Raw genomic sequence first — 17,996 nt, 5'->3', positions numbered from 1 at the left:
GGATGGATGGAGGCCCCATCTGATATGTTCCTGTGGTTGTGTCAGCAATTCCTTCACAGCGCCTTTGAGACCCAATATCAAAAATCACACACTGTCACTATGTCTGATTTCTTAGATGAATGTCGGAAGTTCACCCTCACTCGCTGGCAGGGCGGTGGGCTTCAGTTTTGCAGAGAAGGAACTTTTGATACATTTGAAACCACCACAGCCATTTAGGAGAAGGAGCTGCAGACCATGGAGCATGGGTATGCACAGCCAACACGGCCGCACAGAACTAGGAGATGGGAGACAGGACTCCCAGGGAGGTGGAGGGCAGGGGTCCCACGGAGGAGTACAGGCACAGGGGACCCTGGTGGAAGCTCACTGTGGGAGTCAGGACGGAAGGCATGCGGAGGACCGACAGCGGGGGTCTGGGTGCACAGGGGTGGGTGGGGAGGCTATGGCCTCCCCAGCTCCCGCTGCCCCTGCCCAGCTGGTTGTGGGCAGGGTCTGCCCTGGAGCACCCCCAGGTGCCCACACATCTGGAGGCCACGACAGAATTAGGTGAGGGAGCTGATTTCTAGGTCAGGGCAGGGATTTCTCCTCCTCCTGAAGAGCAGGGACCGCTGGGGCTTTCTCCCCAGCGTGAACTGTGGACTCCCCGAGTCAGGTCCCCCCTGAGTCAGGTCCCCTGCAGCCTTCCCACCAATGGGGGCCTTGGGGGCCGAGGGTGTTCTGGACTAAGTACCACCCGTCCCAAACGAACCCACCTTGAGTCAGGGCTCAAACCTCTGAGAAGGAGGGACACCCACCCAAAACCCTTGTCCATTTGTGCCCCCCAGCTCAAGGCCAGATACAAGCAAGCCCTGAGGACATGCCCAGCCCCCTCAGAGCAGCAAGTAGGTGGAAGTGGGCTCAGTCTCAGGGGCAGGCTGAGGACTCTCAGCAGGGCCCCTCCCCAGGTGAAAACACAGCGTCCTCACAAACCAGTGCTTTACTGAATTTAGGTATAGACAGATGTGTGTATAAACTGCTGTGAAAAGGGGTAACAGCTGCAGGCCTGGGGCAGCTACTAGTAGTCTCCGTAACTCTTTATGATTGCTTAAATGCTTGGGACAAAATTAGTCAGCGAGTGGCGAAAAATAATCGAGAATGTGGTGATCACGAGGAGGCCCAAGACCAGGGCAAGGATGTTCAGGAGCTTGGCGGTGGACGCATAGCTCTGGGCCCCAGTCACGTCGCCCACCATCTTCCGGTCCCTAGACTGGGGGAGAAGAGAGGTGAGAGGGACTTGGAGGGGGTTCTGGTGAGAGCCAGGTGCTACGACTCACGTCCTCCCCTGGCTGGTCCCTGCCCAGAGCAGCCTCCACCTGCCCTTCACCCACGTGGGGAGCTGCCATCCCCGGCCCCTGAGCCTGAGCAGGACAGTGCCTGATGGGCCCCCTCCCGGATTGGGCCTCCATCTCCTTCCTCACAGCCTCTGCCTCTCCACGAGGCCTCAGAATCCTCCTCCCTCTGCTCTGGCCCCTTCACTGACCACTCACCCCACCAAGGGGCAGGGTTCCCTGTGAGTCCCTTTGTTCTTTCTGAGAAAGCCTTGGAGCCACATCCTGAGTCTGAGGGATGTAACACACACCAGGCCTCCCCACACCCCAAGCGCCATCTCTGCAGGCTCACACACACTTTCTGGAGAATCCCCCACCTTCACGGAGTAGGCGAATGCCATGAAGCCCAGGCAGCAGCACCAGTACGTGAAGAACGTGTTGAACAGGGACCAGACGATGTGGTCGGGCACAGGGGTCTCACTGCGGATGTTGATCACGGTGGTCGTCACGGGAGCTGAGCTCTGGGGCGCCCCCAGCACGGCCACCTCGTGCTCTTCCTTGATCATCCCCACCTTCAGGAGAGCAAGTGTTGTCCCAGGTGAAGAAGGGCTGGGAAGTGGAGTTACCGATGCAGAGACCTGAGCAGCTGTGGGTCCGTTGCTCTGGGGGCCCTCCCTCTCCAGGGTAGTTTTGATTTCTCGGAAATTTCTATTTCCTGGTGTTTTGTAAATTGGTGAATTGGCTGAGCACCAGGAGGGCGGAACAAATGACTGAATGTCACGTTACTCTGGGGCAGAGTGGGAGGAAGGGCTGTGGTCTGAGGGGGCGCTTCCTTTCCCAGGCACTCAGGTCTGGTCCTGGTCCTGCTGACCCACTTTCTCATTTAGGGGAGTGGGTGGGCCCTGGGGACTTTTCCCCAGCCTGGAAGTCACCCACCCTTTCCCCCACCAAGCCCCAACCCTGCTGCAGCCCCCCACTGTCCCCAGGCAAGGCCCCACCAGGCCCTCATTCAGACTCCACACTCCAGGCCCAGAGGGCGTCCCCCGCCCCCAGAGCCCACACCTAGGCTGTCACAAGCCCCCTCTCTGAAATCCGCTGTCCTTTCCTGGCTCTGAGTCCGTGCTCCAGGTGGGGTTGGGTGTTTCCTGGTTGCAGGTCAGGACCCAGCAGCTATGCGGCCTGCCCCCGAGGAGCCTTCCAGGCCCTCTCGCCAGAGTACCCCCGGGAACAAGAACACTGGGCGCTCCGTGAGGTGAGGAGGCGGCTGTGGGGGGAGACAGGACGACTCGGGGGCATTTGGCAGCAGCTCCAGAGCACAGGGCCAGGATCTCTGTGCAACTCCACCCCCTCCTCCCTCCTGTCCCCCATCATTTCCCATGGGTGTTGTTGGGGTGGCGACAGGAGGAAGCTCCAGCGTTGGCAGAATGGCTCCTCAGCTGGAGGGCCTGTGCCCCCTTCTCCGGGAGAGGGTCAGGTCAGCTCAGTAGCCAGGACACAGCTCCATTTAAGACTGAAGGATCAGGTTGTTCTCGTTGTTGTCTGTGGTCCTCACCTCAGGACCAGGCTGTAGGAGGCCGATGGCCAGGCCTGCACTGTCCTGTTAGGAGCTGTCGCCTTCACCTGCTGGCCCCGTTGGGTCAAGGCTCCCAGACCAGCCTCCAGCTGCCCCAGTGGCTCCCACACCACCCAGAGGTCTGGGTCTCCTGCCCTTGGACCTCCTCCAGGTCTCCAGGTTCTGATCATTTCAGCCCCTTCCCTGGGTTCCCCTCAAGGGTGTCAGCTGCTTCCTGCAGTTGCCAGCCCGGGGCTCCCCGAGACAGGTGTTCCTGCCACCCGTTCCTGTGTCAGATCCTCCCTGTGGAAATACCTAGTGTGGTTCTGTGTTCCTGCTGCGCCCACACTGACCCAGAAGGCTGTCCTGCCTGACTGAGCTGACGCTCCACACATGGGCAGTAAGGGGCATTGGAGGGAGAGAACTGCCCCTGGAGCCTGGTGTGGGGGGAGGTCCGTGAGGGGTGGGGAGGGCGCCTGCAGGCCCGGGTGGGCTGCTGCTGTTCAAAGTCCTGATGGGCTGCCCTTGCCAGTGTCTGTGGGACACACTGCCCCTGTGGGCCGTTCAGGCCAACATGACGTCCTGCTCCTGGAGGGAAGCGATGGGCAGCAGCCACCCAGGTGCAGCTTCTCACCACGTGGCTGGTCAAGGAGACAGAAACAACCTGGATGCAGAGGAACAGGAAAACGTGGTGAAACGCTTGCCAAGTGGTGTGTTTTGAGTAATGAGGACTTTTGTCTTATGTAACATCAGTGATTGATAGTCTCCAGGACTTAATTTTAATCACAGCTGTGTTCAGAATCCACTCACAAATTCCTGGAAGTTGAACTCCTCTGCTACAGGATGTTCGCCAGGCCATGGAATCTGGATTTATCCTGAAAGTAACATGTAATATCTCAGGCTTTGTGTCCCATCCTCCACCTGCGTCCTGAGGCCTCCAACCCAGCCCCTTGGCCCCACCTTCCACTCTTTGCCCTGCTGGCCACTGGCCTCTCCCCGTCCAGGTCTCCATGTGTCTTCTGTCAGTGTCCACTTCTCCCTACACAAAGAGGACGGCCTAGGCCCTGCTGCAGCTGCCCATGGGGACCTTTCCCTCCCAGGAGTGTTCAGGCCACCCCTGAGGGGGCTGGAGTGCAGGCCCCATCTGTGCCCAGCTTTCTCCTGAACACTGAGCCGACCCATGGAGAACCAGGCTGAGAATTCTTCCTTCTCCGTCCTCTGACCCCAAGGGGCTCCTCCCGCAGCCCCAGGCATGAGCAGAGGGACCGGCGTGGGAAGCAGTGCTGGATGACACAGGGTCAGGACCACCTGTACAGAATACGTGCTTCTCCGGAACACTTTCCAAGGCCTTCCCAGGTTATAATCCTCGCTCTGGCTCAGGTAAACTCACCTTATTTCTCTCATCTATAGAATGGTGTTTGGTTATTTGTGTGGACAGGCCCAATGTGAGGATGTGCCAACCACCATTTACTTCTATTCCAGCTCACATCCAGGGATGGGGACTGCCTGCTGGGGGGGCCAGGGGCCCCCCTGAGAGTTTGAGTGGGCCTGGAGCCCCCTGATTCCTTGGCCCCCATGTGCCCCACATGAAAGAGGGGCCAGGATCATGCTTTGCGTGTCGAGATATTGTGATACTGTGATTTATAATAAAAAACATATTTGGTCTTCATCACACTTCTGGCACAGAGCTCCCAAAACCCTTGTGATTTCTGTGATGAGAGCAGAAAGGTGTCTTTTGTCATGTAAATGAGGTTACTTTTGACCCCCCTGAGGATGGGGCTGTTGCAGAAGAATCAGCCATGTGGTTAGAGGGCTGGAACTTTCAGCCTCCCCCACTACACCCCCCATCTCTGGGGAGTGGTGAGGGGCCATGGGTTGCCAATGGTGATGATTTAATCAACTGTGCCCATGTGAAGAAAACCACAAGGATGGGGTTGGTGAACACGTGGAGATTTGGGGAGTGAGGCACCCTGAGAGGGCGTGGAGGCTCCTCGCTCTTTCCCCACACCTTGCCCTGTGCACTTGTCCCTCTGGCTGTTCCTGAGTTGCATCCTTTTATAATAAACCAGTGATCTTGTGAGTAAAATGTTTCTGAGTTCTGTGAGCCACTCAAGCAAATTAATCGAACCCGAGGAGGGGGTTGTGGGAACCTCTGATTCATAGCCGGTGGATCAGAAGCCCAGGTGACAACCTGGACTTGTGACTGGGGTCTGAAGCTGGGGGGAAGGCAGACTTGTGGGACGGAGCCCTTTACGTGGGATCTGACGCCACCCAGATAGACAGTGTCAGAACTGAGTCGAATGGGAGGACACCCAGCTGGTGTCTGAGAATTGTTTGGTGTTGTGTGGGAATTTCCCCTCCCCCCTGACAAATGGGAATTGGGCCCAGAAACCTGATTTAGTTGTTGATCTGAGACCAACAGTCCCTAAGATGTTGTTTACAAAGAGACAACAGGCCCAAAACGGAGTCACTTGTGCTAAGCCCCACGTCAGCAAAGTGAGACTTAGCACCTAACCCCAGTGCAGTCTCAGCCTCTCCCAGGACTGTGATCCTAACCAGTCAGTCTGGAATTTCCTGGTCAGCACCAGTGAGGCAGTCAGCCTGAGACCCCTGCTGTCCCCTGGACAAGGTGACCTTGACAGGAGCAATCCACTCTGCTAGTAACTTCCTTGTCCCACACCTTCTGCCTATGAATGTCTCTCATTTTGTACAGCTCTTCAGAGCTCCTTTCTGTCTGCTGGACAGGTTGCTGCCCAACTCGTTAATTGTGGAATAAAGCCAAGAAGATCTTGAAATTGTACTAAGTTGAATTTTGTTTTTTAACAGTGTCTAGGATTCCCCTGTCCTCAGAGCCCATTATGCTTGGAGGTGGCGAAGACCAGGGGCTGGCAGGAGAAAGAGTGGAAGGTGGGGCCCAGGAGTTGGGGTGGAGGCCTGAGGATGCAGGTAGATGATGGAGAACAAAGCCTGAGATATTACATGTGTAGGGGAGGAAGAACTATTTCTCTACCCTCTAAGGTCTTCTGGCTGGTCTAACAATTAAATTGACATGAGAAAGAACAACAGGAAAAAAGTGAACAAAGTTTAATAACATGTATACATGAGAGAAACCCAGGAAAATGGAATAACTCACCAAAATGGCCAAAGCTACCACCTTAAATACCATCTTCAGCTAAAGACAAAGGAGGATGTTGGGGATAGTGGTTTGGGGCTTCAACTGGAAGGAAGGCAATTCACATGGAGTTGGAAAAGCAAATGTTTGGTAAATAAATGTTTGCCATTCCTTGAGAAGACAATAGGACATGGGGAGGACTTTGCTTAAATGGACCTTGCTAGGTTTCTTGTCTACCACACCTAATTCATATTATACTACAGTTATATGGTGATAGCTCCTTTCCATAACAGGCCTTCTTTTAGGCAGTTAGGGGGAAGGTCAAAGCTTCTTTCAGAGTCTTTTGTTCTCAAAAATAATCAAGGAAAAGAGACACATTTGGGGGTGGCAAATTATGATCCCTCACAGTCCCACCTTTGAAACTTTAAGAAACTTCACGGTCCAGAAGCTGAGTTTGTAGATTGTTCCATCTCATTGAACACGTCTCTTAGTCCTGGCGACAGGTCAGTCCAGTTAAATTCATTTCAGGAGGCAGTGATTCAGGTGGGCTCCCAAAGTTAGGCGGCCTATATTGTATAAGCAAGCAATCAGGTATTTAATAAGAAGCATTTCTACGGAAACAAAAAGAAAAACAAGGTTAATGGTTGGATCAAATTATATCCCAGTTTCTGAGCCCAGGGGACAGCCAGTCATGAAGATTTCTAGATGTCAGGGTTGAAGCATCTTTTGCAGTTTGAAAAGTCTCTGATGATGTCATCAGGTGTTCAGGTATCTTTTTGGGTGGCTTACACAGCAGCAGGCATGCTACCACAGTGATGTCTCTCAAGTTTATATCAAGTTGCTCAGCTTCAGTGTGCAGGGCTTTAGGAAGAGTGGTTTCAGTTCTCAATGATTCCAAATGAAAAGGATGGAAAATATTGAAAACATTAGTTTGGAGATTTGTAATAAGATACTCGAGAAAACTAGAAGAAATCAGAATCCAGTCCAGTTTACAGATAGAAAAAAAAGCCTCAAAGACAATTAACAGAAGTAGAATCTAATATGCACAAGTATGTATTATAGTTTCTACTGAAGCATAATTTTTCTTTCTAAAATCACCCTCATTTTTATCAAAAGATAGCCAAATTAAGACTAATTGGTTTGCAAAAATAAGTCTCGTTTCAATAAACTTGGGCCAATTAATTACATAAGTAATGCAAGAGTACTGATTGATCATATAGGCTCTTTTAAATTTGCTTTGCTGGAGCTTTTTTTTTTCTTTTCTTGTCTTTTTTGTTAAACATTTTATTTATATATATATTTTTATTTATTTATTTATTTATTATTTATTTATTTATTTATTTATTTATTATGAGGAAGATCAGCCCTGAGCTAACATCTGTCACCAACCCCCCTCTTTTTTTTTTGCTGAGGAAGACTGGCCATGGGCTAACATACGTGCCCATCTTCCTCCACTTTATATGGGATGCTGCCACAGCATGGCCTGACAAGCAGTGCCTTGGTGCACACCTGGGATCTGAACCCCTGGCCGCGACAGCGGAGCACATGCACTTAACCGCTACACCACCGGGCCAGCCCCTGCTGGAGCTTTTTATAAGGAACCTCAGATTGAACTTTATAGGTCTCTTGAGGCCAGGAAAGCCAAGCCAAGGACTTGTCACCAGACTCTGCCTGCAATACCTACAGATTTGGGTGAATCCCTCTCTTCCCGAGGTTCCCAAAATATCCTGAGGTTCTTTGCACCCACCAGGAAGTGATATTCTTTACTCACTTGGTAAGCTTGCTGGGAGCCCTGTAAGCAATGTATGAGGCCAATATTTCCAAGGGGTTTTAGTGATTTCATAAAGTCAACCTTTGTTCCTCAAAGCTGTTTGGTCATATCTGAGTTTATGTATGTCTCTCTCAAATATGATATTCCAGTCAAAGCCTTGGTAATATAACCTATGTTTCCCATTGTATCCTGTTATAAGGAGAAGAGATTCTTATTGAACTTATGCAAATAACTATATTGCCATGAAAATAAGAAATTCACTCATTGAGAGTTTCCAAATTCTGGAGGGATCAGGTATGGAGAGAAAGATAAATGTTTCAATTTTGCTTACAAAGGTATAATTTACCAAATTGTTATAAGTCATAGTTAGCTTAAGTGAAAAGAGGAAAAGTTTTCCTTAAATATGGAAAAACATTAAAAATTCAGCAATATTTCAAACAAAAGTCATAAAAATTATAATCATCCTCATCAGTTCATTCAGCCCCATGTAATCAATTCTTGGTCTTGATCTTTTGCTAGCAGTTTCATGAAGTCATCAGTTTCTCCACTAGAGTTCTGTAATTTCTTAGCCAGTTCAATTTTATGATCTGAAAGTTTATCAGAAACCTGTATTCTAGAGTAAATGTCAGAGTTCTTTCCATGAATCTCTCTGAAGATGAAATATATTTGCAAAAGCATCAGAGTAAAACAATAACTGTCTGTAAATGACAAAAGACTTAAAAATGGCAGTTGACAAAGAAATTCAGTTATTTCTGTGACATATAGCATTTTAAGATAACTAGAATCATGACTGATAAACAGGACAGGTCAGAATTTTAGGAATGTTGTATAATTTTTAAAACACATATTAATAACATTTACCCACACAATATATCCTAGGAAGGCTTATCATCATTTATTTGACAATGCTTCTCATGCGATTTAACATGCCAAAAATGCCTAATTAGTTTAATATCTCCCTCTCTATGGGAAGAGAGAACAAATTTTTTGAGAAGTCCCAGGGACCTGATAAAATTCCTAAAATTACATTCAGGTCAAAAGAAATACTTTATTTAAGATTTGAATTTTGGGGAAGTTTATAAAAAATTTCAATGGGATCATAGGTCACTGTGAAACAATGCTTCGTTATCCATTTAACATAAAGAGTTAAACAGTTAAAAAAAAAAAAAAACCTTAGCTCTCTTAATAGAGAGACTTCAGCTTTTTTAACACAGGAAATTATTTTGACAAAACATAGAATTTCTGCCTTTTAGGTAGACTTACTCAAAGGTAAAGACAAACCTTTTTTTGTTGTTGTTTTTATTTTTAGTTTGTTTCTTTTTGTGAGGAAGATCAGCCCTGAGCTAACATCCAATGCCAATCCTCCTCTTTTTGCCAAGGAAGATTGGCCCTGGACTAACATCCATGCTCATCTTTCTCTACTTTATATGGGATGCCACCACAGCACGGCTTGATAAGCGGTGCATCAGTGCTCACCCGGGATCCGAACACACGAACCTTCGGGCCGCCAAAGTGGAGCGCAGGCACTTAACATCTGCACCACCAGGCCAGCCCCAAGAAAAACCTTTTTAATCTCTTTATCAAGGGCATACTAAAAGTTGAAGAAAATTATCCTTTTAAGAGAGAGAAAACCAAATTCTAATTTTGCACCAGGTTACATTTGACATTAAAACTCATTTACTTAATTAAATTCATTTCAATCCTAGCCAACTTGACCACGCACAAAACTCTTTTTTCAGAGTTCTTCTTCCACAAACCTTCTCTACCTTTCTTTTTTTTTTTTTAATATTTTTATTTTTATTTATTTATTTTTTCCCCCAAAGCCCCAGGAGATAGTTGTATGTCATAGGTACACATCCTTCTAGTTGCTGTATGTGGGACGCGGCCTCAGCATGGCCGGAGAAGTGGTGCGTCGGTGTGCGCCCGGGATCCGAACCCGGGCCGCCAGCGGCGGAGCACACGCACTTAACTGCTAAGCCACCGGGCCAGCCCTCTACCTTTCTTAACAAACAAAAATATCTCCATTTATTATGCCTTCTTTACAAGACATGTTTATTAATAGCCCTAAATATTTTTTAGCTTCTCTGTAATAAAAGTAGATAAATGTAGACTTGTTTAGCAATTAATGTTTCAGTATTTTATCCTATTTGAAAATGATCTAGATATTCAATGAATTTTCCATCATTTAATTTATCCTAGCAAAACTTCAAAGTTTCAAGTTACCAAAGAGATTTTGGAAGTTATTTTAAATACACACGCCATAAAATATAATTGTTGTTAAAAGTTTATCTATAAACTTTTCTCTCACTTACATCTATCTAAATCATTTGTTCTCAACAATTATGTTTAGATTATCGATGAAAACTTCATGAGACATTAGACAAAATTAGCTATCATTCTAAGTTATTATTTTTGCTGACAAATTTGTAACAAAGGTAACATGAGCTTTTCTGACCAGGAAACCCGGGCTGCAGGTCTGCATCCTCTCCAATGCCGATAACTCGGAGGACATGTCTATTGCAACCAAACCAACAAACTTAAATAAGTTTTTACTTATCAAAGATTATTTTATATCATGTTAACCTGAAAAACATTTGGGTTAGTTTTTATTACATTTAGAAATAATGTATATAAGTGCTTACTTTAAGCCAATTAAATAGAGCTCTTAATTTTGGCCATACCATCTGGAGGTAGAAAAATATCTCACATTTACAACATAGACATACGGACATACATAACACACAGGCAGACACAGACAGAGACCTTATATCTTGTGTTAAATTTTTGCTATGAATCAGGTACAATACAAAACTCACTAGTTTATAAGAGAATAGTTGGATCCAAATTTCATTTTAGCAATTGGAAACAGTTAAGTTCACCTGCTAAATCTTTTTACTAATATTTATGGAGAAGACATTTAAGATTTTCTTTTTGTTGTTGTTGTTAAATTTCCAAATATTTCCTCTCCCTTTTTGTAAGACAAAGATAGTTCTATCAATTTCTCAAATACTTGGGTTGAAGCCTGAATGATATCAAAAGGCTGATGCGCTCATCCAACCACATTTTCTTTAATTTGCTTCTTTACGTCAGGGAGATTTTTAACTAAGAGGTAAATGAAGAGATTTTTATGTTCTAAAACTTCAGGACAATATACCACACCTTTAAAAAGTCTGCACAAAGTGGTTAACAGAGGCCACCTACCTGAGTGCACAATTCAACGCTAGACCAATTTGCCTGGGGGGTCTGTTATCTTTTCTATTAGTCTCCCTTCGAATATTAGCCTCTAGTTTCCATCTCACACTGTGGGCACAGGCAACCCTATTGACTCCCTTTAGCATGTTTAATTAACATTGCCTGGATAGATTTGTATGTTCTGTTTTACAATGTCAGGCAGGGGACACGTTTCCCAGTGAGACACAAAGTCTATCCCCACAATATAATCTATACTACAATCAGGCAAAAGAGACGCAATCACTTCACATAAAACCTGTTTAAATATACCACTTTTCCTACAAATTTTTATCTTAGTTTCACCAACTCTTATACCTCTCTAACCACAGCTTCCATTATAACTTCATCAATAAGCCTTGGTCTTATGGTGTTGGGTAGGGGAAGCGTTCCTGGCCAGACATAACATTTATTTCCAAAAAACACTCAGGCAAAGTTGACATAACCTCTTCATGTGATACTAGCTCAAGCATTCCAATGTTTATAACCTCATCCACCTTCACACTTTTACGTTTTCTCAATCTAATTGTAGCCTGACTCGGAGCCCCACCAAGAGGGTTTGGTGCCACAACCCGTGGGGTTCCCACCTCAAGGAGTCTCGGAACTTTCTCCATCTCCTAGTTACTTTATCCCTTCCTGTGCAAAAGGTGTTTAGTCCCCAGGGAGAGGTCGAGCCCAGGGACTCCGGCCCTTCTGTTAGTCTTGAACATGATTAACAGGCCTCACTGGTACCCTAAGCGACTGTTGGTGAGGTTTCTCATCGTGATCTCTGCCTTACAACTTTTTAAATTTCTCCAAACTGGGGCAAGTAGAACAGACTTGGTTGCAGCCCTTTAATGTTGGGGGGGCCAGTAGGGTTTCCCTTTGACCGGCCCAACCTTAGGCAGGGCTGTATTAAAGCCGTTTTTTAACCCCACTAATGTCCGTTTTATTCATCCCACTTTTTAAAACAACCATCTAAAGAGTCTCGTCCTGCAGGGGTGAGTCTTGTGACTTTTCCCTTTCTGTTTCCTCTTTGTTTCCTCCTCTTTGAATGTTTGCTTTATTTACCTTATTTTCTAAAAACCCTTTTAAAAATTTCCATCTTATTGAGAAAAGTCCCTTGATTCCCCCCCAGGCTTCTTTTATTCTCTCATTAATTAACCTAATGCTTTCATTAGCATTTGTAAGACGATGAGGGGAAGCTGAACCCCAATTTGATTAAGTTCTTAAGGCTAATCGTTATTTCTTTGTATTTTCTTTTAATTTGGTCTTTTCATAGGTACCAATAAAACAGCTGTTTATAAAAAGAGCTCTCTAAAAATGTTTCCAACTTAGAAGTTTTTCCAACTTAAGGGATCCATCGTCTGGCCATTGACAAGTAGGATCTTAATGGCAACTGAAACCAATACGGCATAATACCAACCTTTTATGGCATAACTATGGACTTAGGAGGTGTCCCCAAAAGAGAGTTCAAAAGAAGCAGCCTTCACAAGATCCAGAACGTTCACTCCCAAAAATAGTCTAAGAAAGCAGAGGCCTTCGTCGCACAGGTGGTAAGGAGGATGTAGTGAAAACAGTGTCTCCGGTCTCCCAGGGGAACACGGATGCCTCTAGTCACAAACCTGCTAATCTGTGACGCTGGCAGGTGCTACGGGAATTGAATTTTTCCAGGAATAACAAGCAATGAACCTTTGAGAAGACAAAGGTTTCTTATAGACTGGGACCCCTTATGACAAACTCCCCTGGGAGCTGACACAGCTGGACAAAGAGAGTGCATCTTGGAACCCCAGTCTATTTGACTGGCTGCCAAGATGCACGCCAGTATGTGCACCCTCTGGATGGCAGAGAACAGAGAGGTCACAAAGCTAAGACCTCAAAACATAGAATTTGTGCTCATCTTCTGTGCACATTAACAGCTTCAGCTAAGACTTGGGTCTCTTAGAGCCAAACCAATACCTAAGAGGGATGTTCCGCAGGATTGGGGATTGTATGTTGTTTTATGGAATGCCTTGTTGCACTGAAATATTCTTAAGGTTGGCAAGTGACCTGTGTCATCTACCTAATTCTGTGAACGACTTATGCTATCACAAGAGTCTTCTTGAGGTATTGAGTGCCCTAATGGCTCTTAAATACTCAACCTGTGCCCAACAATTTTGTGGCCTTTTGGCTTCCAAGGTGTCCCTTAACAACAACTTTCACCCCTGTGCATATTAACCCACAGTGAAGTTTACTGCAGGCCGGCCCAGGCAACAGGCTTTGGGGTCTATGCCTGCATCCTGCACTATGGTTTTTCCTTTTTATGACAAATGACACAAAAGACAGAGACAAGGCAAAATGGTGACCATCTCTGGGAGGAGAAGGATCAATAAACCAATGAGTACTCAAGCCAAATTTCCCAGAGTTGCTGAGTCCAAGAAGCTAACTTTACCAATATTTTCTCCTGCTAATCTAAATGTAGAAAAGGAAAAAACTCACCACTCTCACTGCTACTGGACCCTGAGGCAGAGATCCAGGAGACTGACATGGTAAGAACCCTCACCTCCTGCTACCTCTTGTCAGGGGTCCAGGATCTCGCAGCTGCAGTAGTCCAGGAGCCAGCAGTGTGCAGATAGTGAAGTTTTATCCTGTCCAAGTCACCCAACTGCAGGGGAGCAAGACAATCCCTCTACCCACTAGGTCCTTCTGGCTGGTCTAAGAATTAAATTGACAAGAGAGAATAACAGGAGAAAATCAAAGTTTAATAACATGTTGTGGGAGATCAAGATTTGGCCACCCTGAAAAATATCTCTTTACCTTGATTGTTTTCTCTGAAGGACATTTGACCTCCCCTACTAACTGCCTAAAGAATTTGACATGGTGGCTCCTTCCTGGAACAGATCTTCTATCATGATGGCTGTAAAGATAATGTAAGATAGAGGTTACAATAGAAAAGGCACCAAGCCTCTTTTATCAAAAACTCTGTCTCTCCCTGACCACATTATCTATAGATGACCCTGAAAAGAATTGTCTTCCTGCCCTCTGAAGTCCCAGGCCACTACCTGCCCCCAACACGCTCCTCGCCTTTAGCTGCAATACTTAAGCAAGCAGCTTAGACAGAGGGACGAGTTGCTCATTTCTGAGTTTCTCCCATGTATACATGTTATTAAACTTGGTATTATTTTCTCCTGCTAACATGTCTTGTTGATTATTTGGCCAGCCATAAGAACCTTAAGGAAAAGGGCAGAGGGAGATTCTTCCTCTTCCCCCGACACTTTTGTATACTTGGGAGAAGCCCAGGAAAACTGGGTAACTCGCCAGAATGGCCGAAGTGACGGCCTTAAATACCATCTTCAGCTAAAGACAAAAAAGAGGATGTTGGGGCGGTGGTTGGGGACTTCAGAGCGGGAGGAAGGCAATTTACATGGAGACAGAAAAGCAAATGTTTGTTAAACAAGTGTTCACTGGGCCCTCTATAGACAATGTGACCTGAGAAACAAGATTTTGACAAAAATGGGCTTGCTGGTGCCTTTCTAGGCCACCAGTTTTACATTATACCGTAGTTATCTCATGGTATTAGCTCCTTCCTGGAACAGGCCTTCTATCTTAAATTCTTTTAGGCAGTTAGGGGGAAAATCAAAGTTACTTTCAGAGACTTTTATTCTTAAAAATAATCAAGGTAAAGAGACACATTTTGGGGTATCAAATTCCCCGCACACCCTTGAGGGGAACCAAGGGAAGGGGCTGAAATGATCAGAACCTGGAGACCTGGAGGAGGCCCCAGAGTGGGAGACCCAGACCTCTGGGTGGTGTGAGAGCCACTGGGGCAGCTGGAGGCTGGTCTGGGAGCCTTGACCCAACAGGGCCAGCAGGTAAAGGCGACAGCTCCTAACAAGACAGTGCAGGCCTGGCCATTGGCCTCCCACAGCCTGATCCTCTGGTGAGGACTGCAGACAACAACGAGAACAACCTGATTCTTCAGTCTTAAATGGAGCTGTGTCCTGGCTACTGAGCTGACCTGACCCTCTCCCGGAGAAGGGGGCACAGGCCCTCCAGCCCAGGAGCCATCCTGCCAACGCTGGAGCTTCCTCCTGTCGCCACCCCAACAACACCCATGGGAAATGATGGGGGACAGGAGGGAGGAGGAGGGTGGGGTTGCACGGAGATGCTGGCCCTGTGCTCCGGAGCTGCTGCCAAATGCCCCCGAGTCGTCCTGTCTCCCCCCACAGCCGCCTCCTCACCTCACGGAGCGCCCAGTGTTCTTGTTCCTGGGGGACCCTGGTGAGAGGGCCTGGAAGGCTCCTAGGGGGCAGGCAACACAGCTGCTGGGTCCTGACCTGCAACCAGGAAACACCCAACCCCACCTGGAGCATGGACTCAGCACCACGAAGAGTTGTGAAGCCTGGAGAGTTGGCTTTCTTCTTGAGGCAAGTGCCTGACTTCAGTCTTAATTGCTGAGGCATCCACTCAAAAAAGTCTGTCTGGAATCAACACTTTGCCAGCCACTGAGCTAGATAAAGAGCCAGGGCACCCCTCCACTCCGGGCCCCCCATGATGATCCTTTGTTTTAGAGATTCTGGTTGATTTAGATACCTGGTCTTTGGGCTGCTTGTTTGTTTTTCTTTGTGTCTTTGTCTTCCTGTGCTTTAAATTCCCACTCTTATGTTCTAAATTCAGCAATAAAGAGTGAGCCCCGGGAACCCTAGACCCCAGCCTGGACCCCGCTCCATGTCTCTGTCTACCCACGACCTTGCTTTGTGGCCCCGGGCGTGCGTTGTACACTGCAAGACTTGTAAGTAATAAACTTTTTTCTTCCACATTTCCTGATGGTTATTGTTGAAGAGCGTCATGCAATCATACTAAGGACCACAAGGTCTGGTCCATGGTAACAACGGTTTGGAGAGGGGATTTATGTCCATGGGAAGCTCACAGGAGCCAGGTGAGCACCCCCAGGCATTTCTAGCCGATAGCCCTACCATCGATAGGCAGAGACCGGCACAAAAAAAAGGACAGCGGATTTCAGAGAGGGGGCCTGTGACAGCCCAGATGTGGGCTCTGGGGGCGGGGCACGTCTTCTGGGCCTGCAGTGTGGAGTCTGAATGAGGGCCTTGTGGGGCCTTGCGTGGGGACAGTGGGGGGCTGCAGCAGGCTTGGGTCTGGGCTGGGGGAAAGGGTGGGTGACTCCCAGGCTGGGGAAAGTCCCACACCCTGAAGGAGGAGGTGGGTCAGCAGGGACAGGACCAGGCCTGAGTGCCTGGGACAGGAAGCCCCGCCTCAGACCACAGCCCCTCCTCCCACCCCGCCCTGGTGTAACTTGACACTCACTCATTTGTTCCACCCTCCTGGTGCCCAGCCAGTTCCTAATTCCCCCAAAGGCAAGAAAAAAGAAACTTCCGAGAAATCGAAACTACTGGGCAAAGGGACTGAGCACCATCCAGTATCCCACCCACAGCTGCTCTGTCCCGGCGCCATGAACCGCACTGTCCAGACCTTCGTCAGTGGCACCCACACTGGCGTCCCCCCGACCTACGAGATGCTCAAGGAGGAGCACGAGGTGTCAGTGCTGGGGGCGCCCCAGAGCTCAGCTCCCATGACGACTACTGTGATCAACATCCACAGCGAGACGGCTGTGCCCGACCACATCGTCTGGTCCCTGTTCAACACGCTCTTCATGAACTGGTGCTGCCTGGGCTTCGTGGCATTCGCCTACTCTGTGAAGGTGGGGGATGCTCCAGAAAGTGTGTGAGCCTGCAGAGATGGCACTTGGGGTGTGGGGAGGCCTGGTGTGTGGGTATCTCCTGGTGTGTGTGTGTGTGTGTGTGTGTGTGTGTGTGTCTAGGCCACGATGAGGCTGCATGAGGTGCATGGCGATGGCCAGGGTCAGCCTTTGTCCCCAGGACCAGGGATTTCCTTACTGACCAAACCAGAAATTACATCCCTCAGACTCAGGATGTGGCTCCAAGGCTCTCTCAGAAAGAACAAAGGGACTCACAGGAAATCCTGCCCCATGGTGGGGTGAGTGGCCAGCGAGGGGGCCAGAGCAGAGGGAGGAGGAATCTGAGGCCTCGGGGAGAGGCTGAGGCTGTGAGGAAGGAGACGGAGGCCCCAGCAGGGAGAGGGCCCATCAGGCGCTGTCCTGCTCAGGCTCAGGGGCCGGGGATGGCAGCTCCCCATGTGGGTGAAAGGCAGGTGGAGGCTGCTCTGGGCAGGGACCAGCCAGGGAAGGACCTGAGTCGTAGCACCTGGCTCTCACCAGAACCCCTCCAAGTCCCTCTCACCTCTCTTCTCCCCCAGTCTAGGGACCGGAAGATGGTGGGCGACGTGACTGGGGCCCAGAGCTATGCGTCCACTGCCAAGTGCCTGAACATCTGGGCCCTGGTCTTGGGCCTCTTTCTGACCACTGGATTCATCGTTCTTCTGGGATTTGCCACCCTGATCCTCTACCAGACAGCTATAAAGTCCATGCAGGAGGGCAGAGGCCACTTGTAGCTGCCCATGGCCGCGGCCCCATCCTCACCGTCCCTGCTGGCCCCGCATCCTGGGGCTGTTGGCCCTGCCCCCTTACCCCCACCCCTTTCTATAGCAGTTTGCACAGACAGACCTGTCTACACCTGTACTCAATAAAGCTCAACTTTATGTGACAGTGCTGTGTTACCGCTCTTCATGATGGCTGTCCTCGGGGAATGGGGGCCCTCCTGTCCACTGGGGCCAGGGTGGGCGTCACCGGACCCAAGTCTGCACTGTCGGCCGGGAAGGGGCACCGCGGGCCCTTCCACCTCCGAGTGCGTCCTTCCCAGATCCAGAGGGGCGGGTCTGCCAGGGTCCCCTCCATATCTCACCCACACCCCGTTATGTGCCCCGAAAATCAGCGGCCTAACTCCAGGAGACAGCTGTTGGGCGGGGTCCCCAGGGTGGGCCTTGGGAGTGCTCGGGGTGCCGCTCTCCATGGTGTCCCACGTGTGGGGGCACGACGGGGACAGGCCCCGGAAGGCCGATCTGGTGAAGGCAGTCTTTCCTATCCTGTCTTTAAAGATGGATATGCGCCACCTGCTGACCTGGTGGCAGAACTGC

At 48.7% G+C, this 17,996-nt stretch overlaps 2 protein-coding genes across 2 annotated transcripts; one reads left to right on the top strand and one right to left on the bottom strand.

Moving 5' to 3' along the window:
• Positions 1-961: 961 nt before the first annotated feature.
• On the bottom strand, positions 962-1,925 carry LOC101405458 (interferon-induced transmembrane protein 3-like). Its single transcript, XM_014795799.2, has 2 exons — positions 1,682-1,925; positions 962-1,243 (listed from the first exon to the last, which is right to left on the bottom strand). Exons 1-2 carry the CDS (start codon positions 1,868-1,870, stop codon positions 1,082-1,084), a joined length of 351 nt encoding a protein of 116 aa, XP_014651285.1. The 5' UTR covers positions 1,871-1,925; the 3' UTR covers positions 962-1,081.
• Positions 1,926-16,272: 14,347 nt separating this feature from the next.
• LOC101388537 (interferon-induced transmembrane protein 1-like) lies at positions 16,273-17,568 on the top strand. Its single transcript, XM_004441024.3, has 2 exons — positions 16,273-16,644; positions 17,220-17,568. Exons 1-2 carry the CDS (start codon positions 16,396-16,398, stop codon positions 17,412-17,414), a joined length of 444 nt encoding a protein of 147 aa, XP_004441081.1. The 5' UTR covers positions 16,273-16,395; the 3' UTR covers positions 17,415-17,568.
• The last annotated feature ends 428 nt before the right edge of the window (positions 17,569-17,996 follow it).

The sequence above is a fragment of the Ceratotherium simum genome, chromosome 34, assembly GCF_057802395.1.
Source record: "Ceratotherium simum simum isolate JZ-2026a chromosome 34, ASM5780239v1, whole genome shotgun sequence".
Lineage (NCBI taxonomy): Eukaryota > Metazoa > Chordata > Mammalia > Perissodactyla > Rhinocerotidae > Ceratotherium > Ceratotherium simum.
The sequence above is the reverse complement of the archived record's forward strand: the minus strand, read 5'-3'. Positions and strand labels throughout refer to the sequence as shown.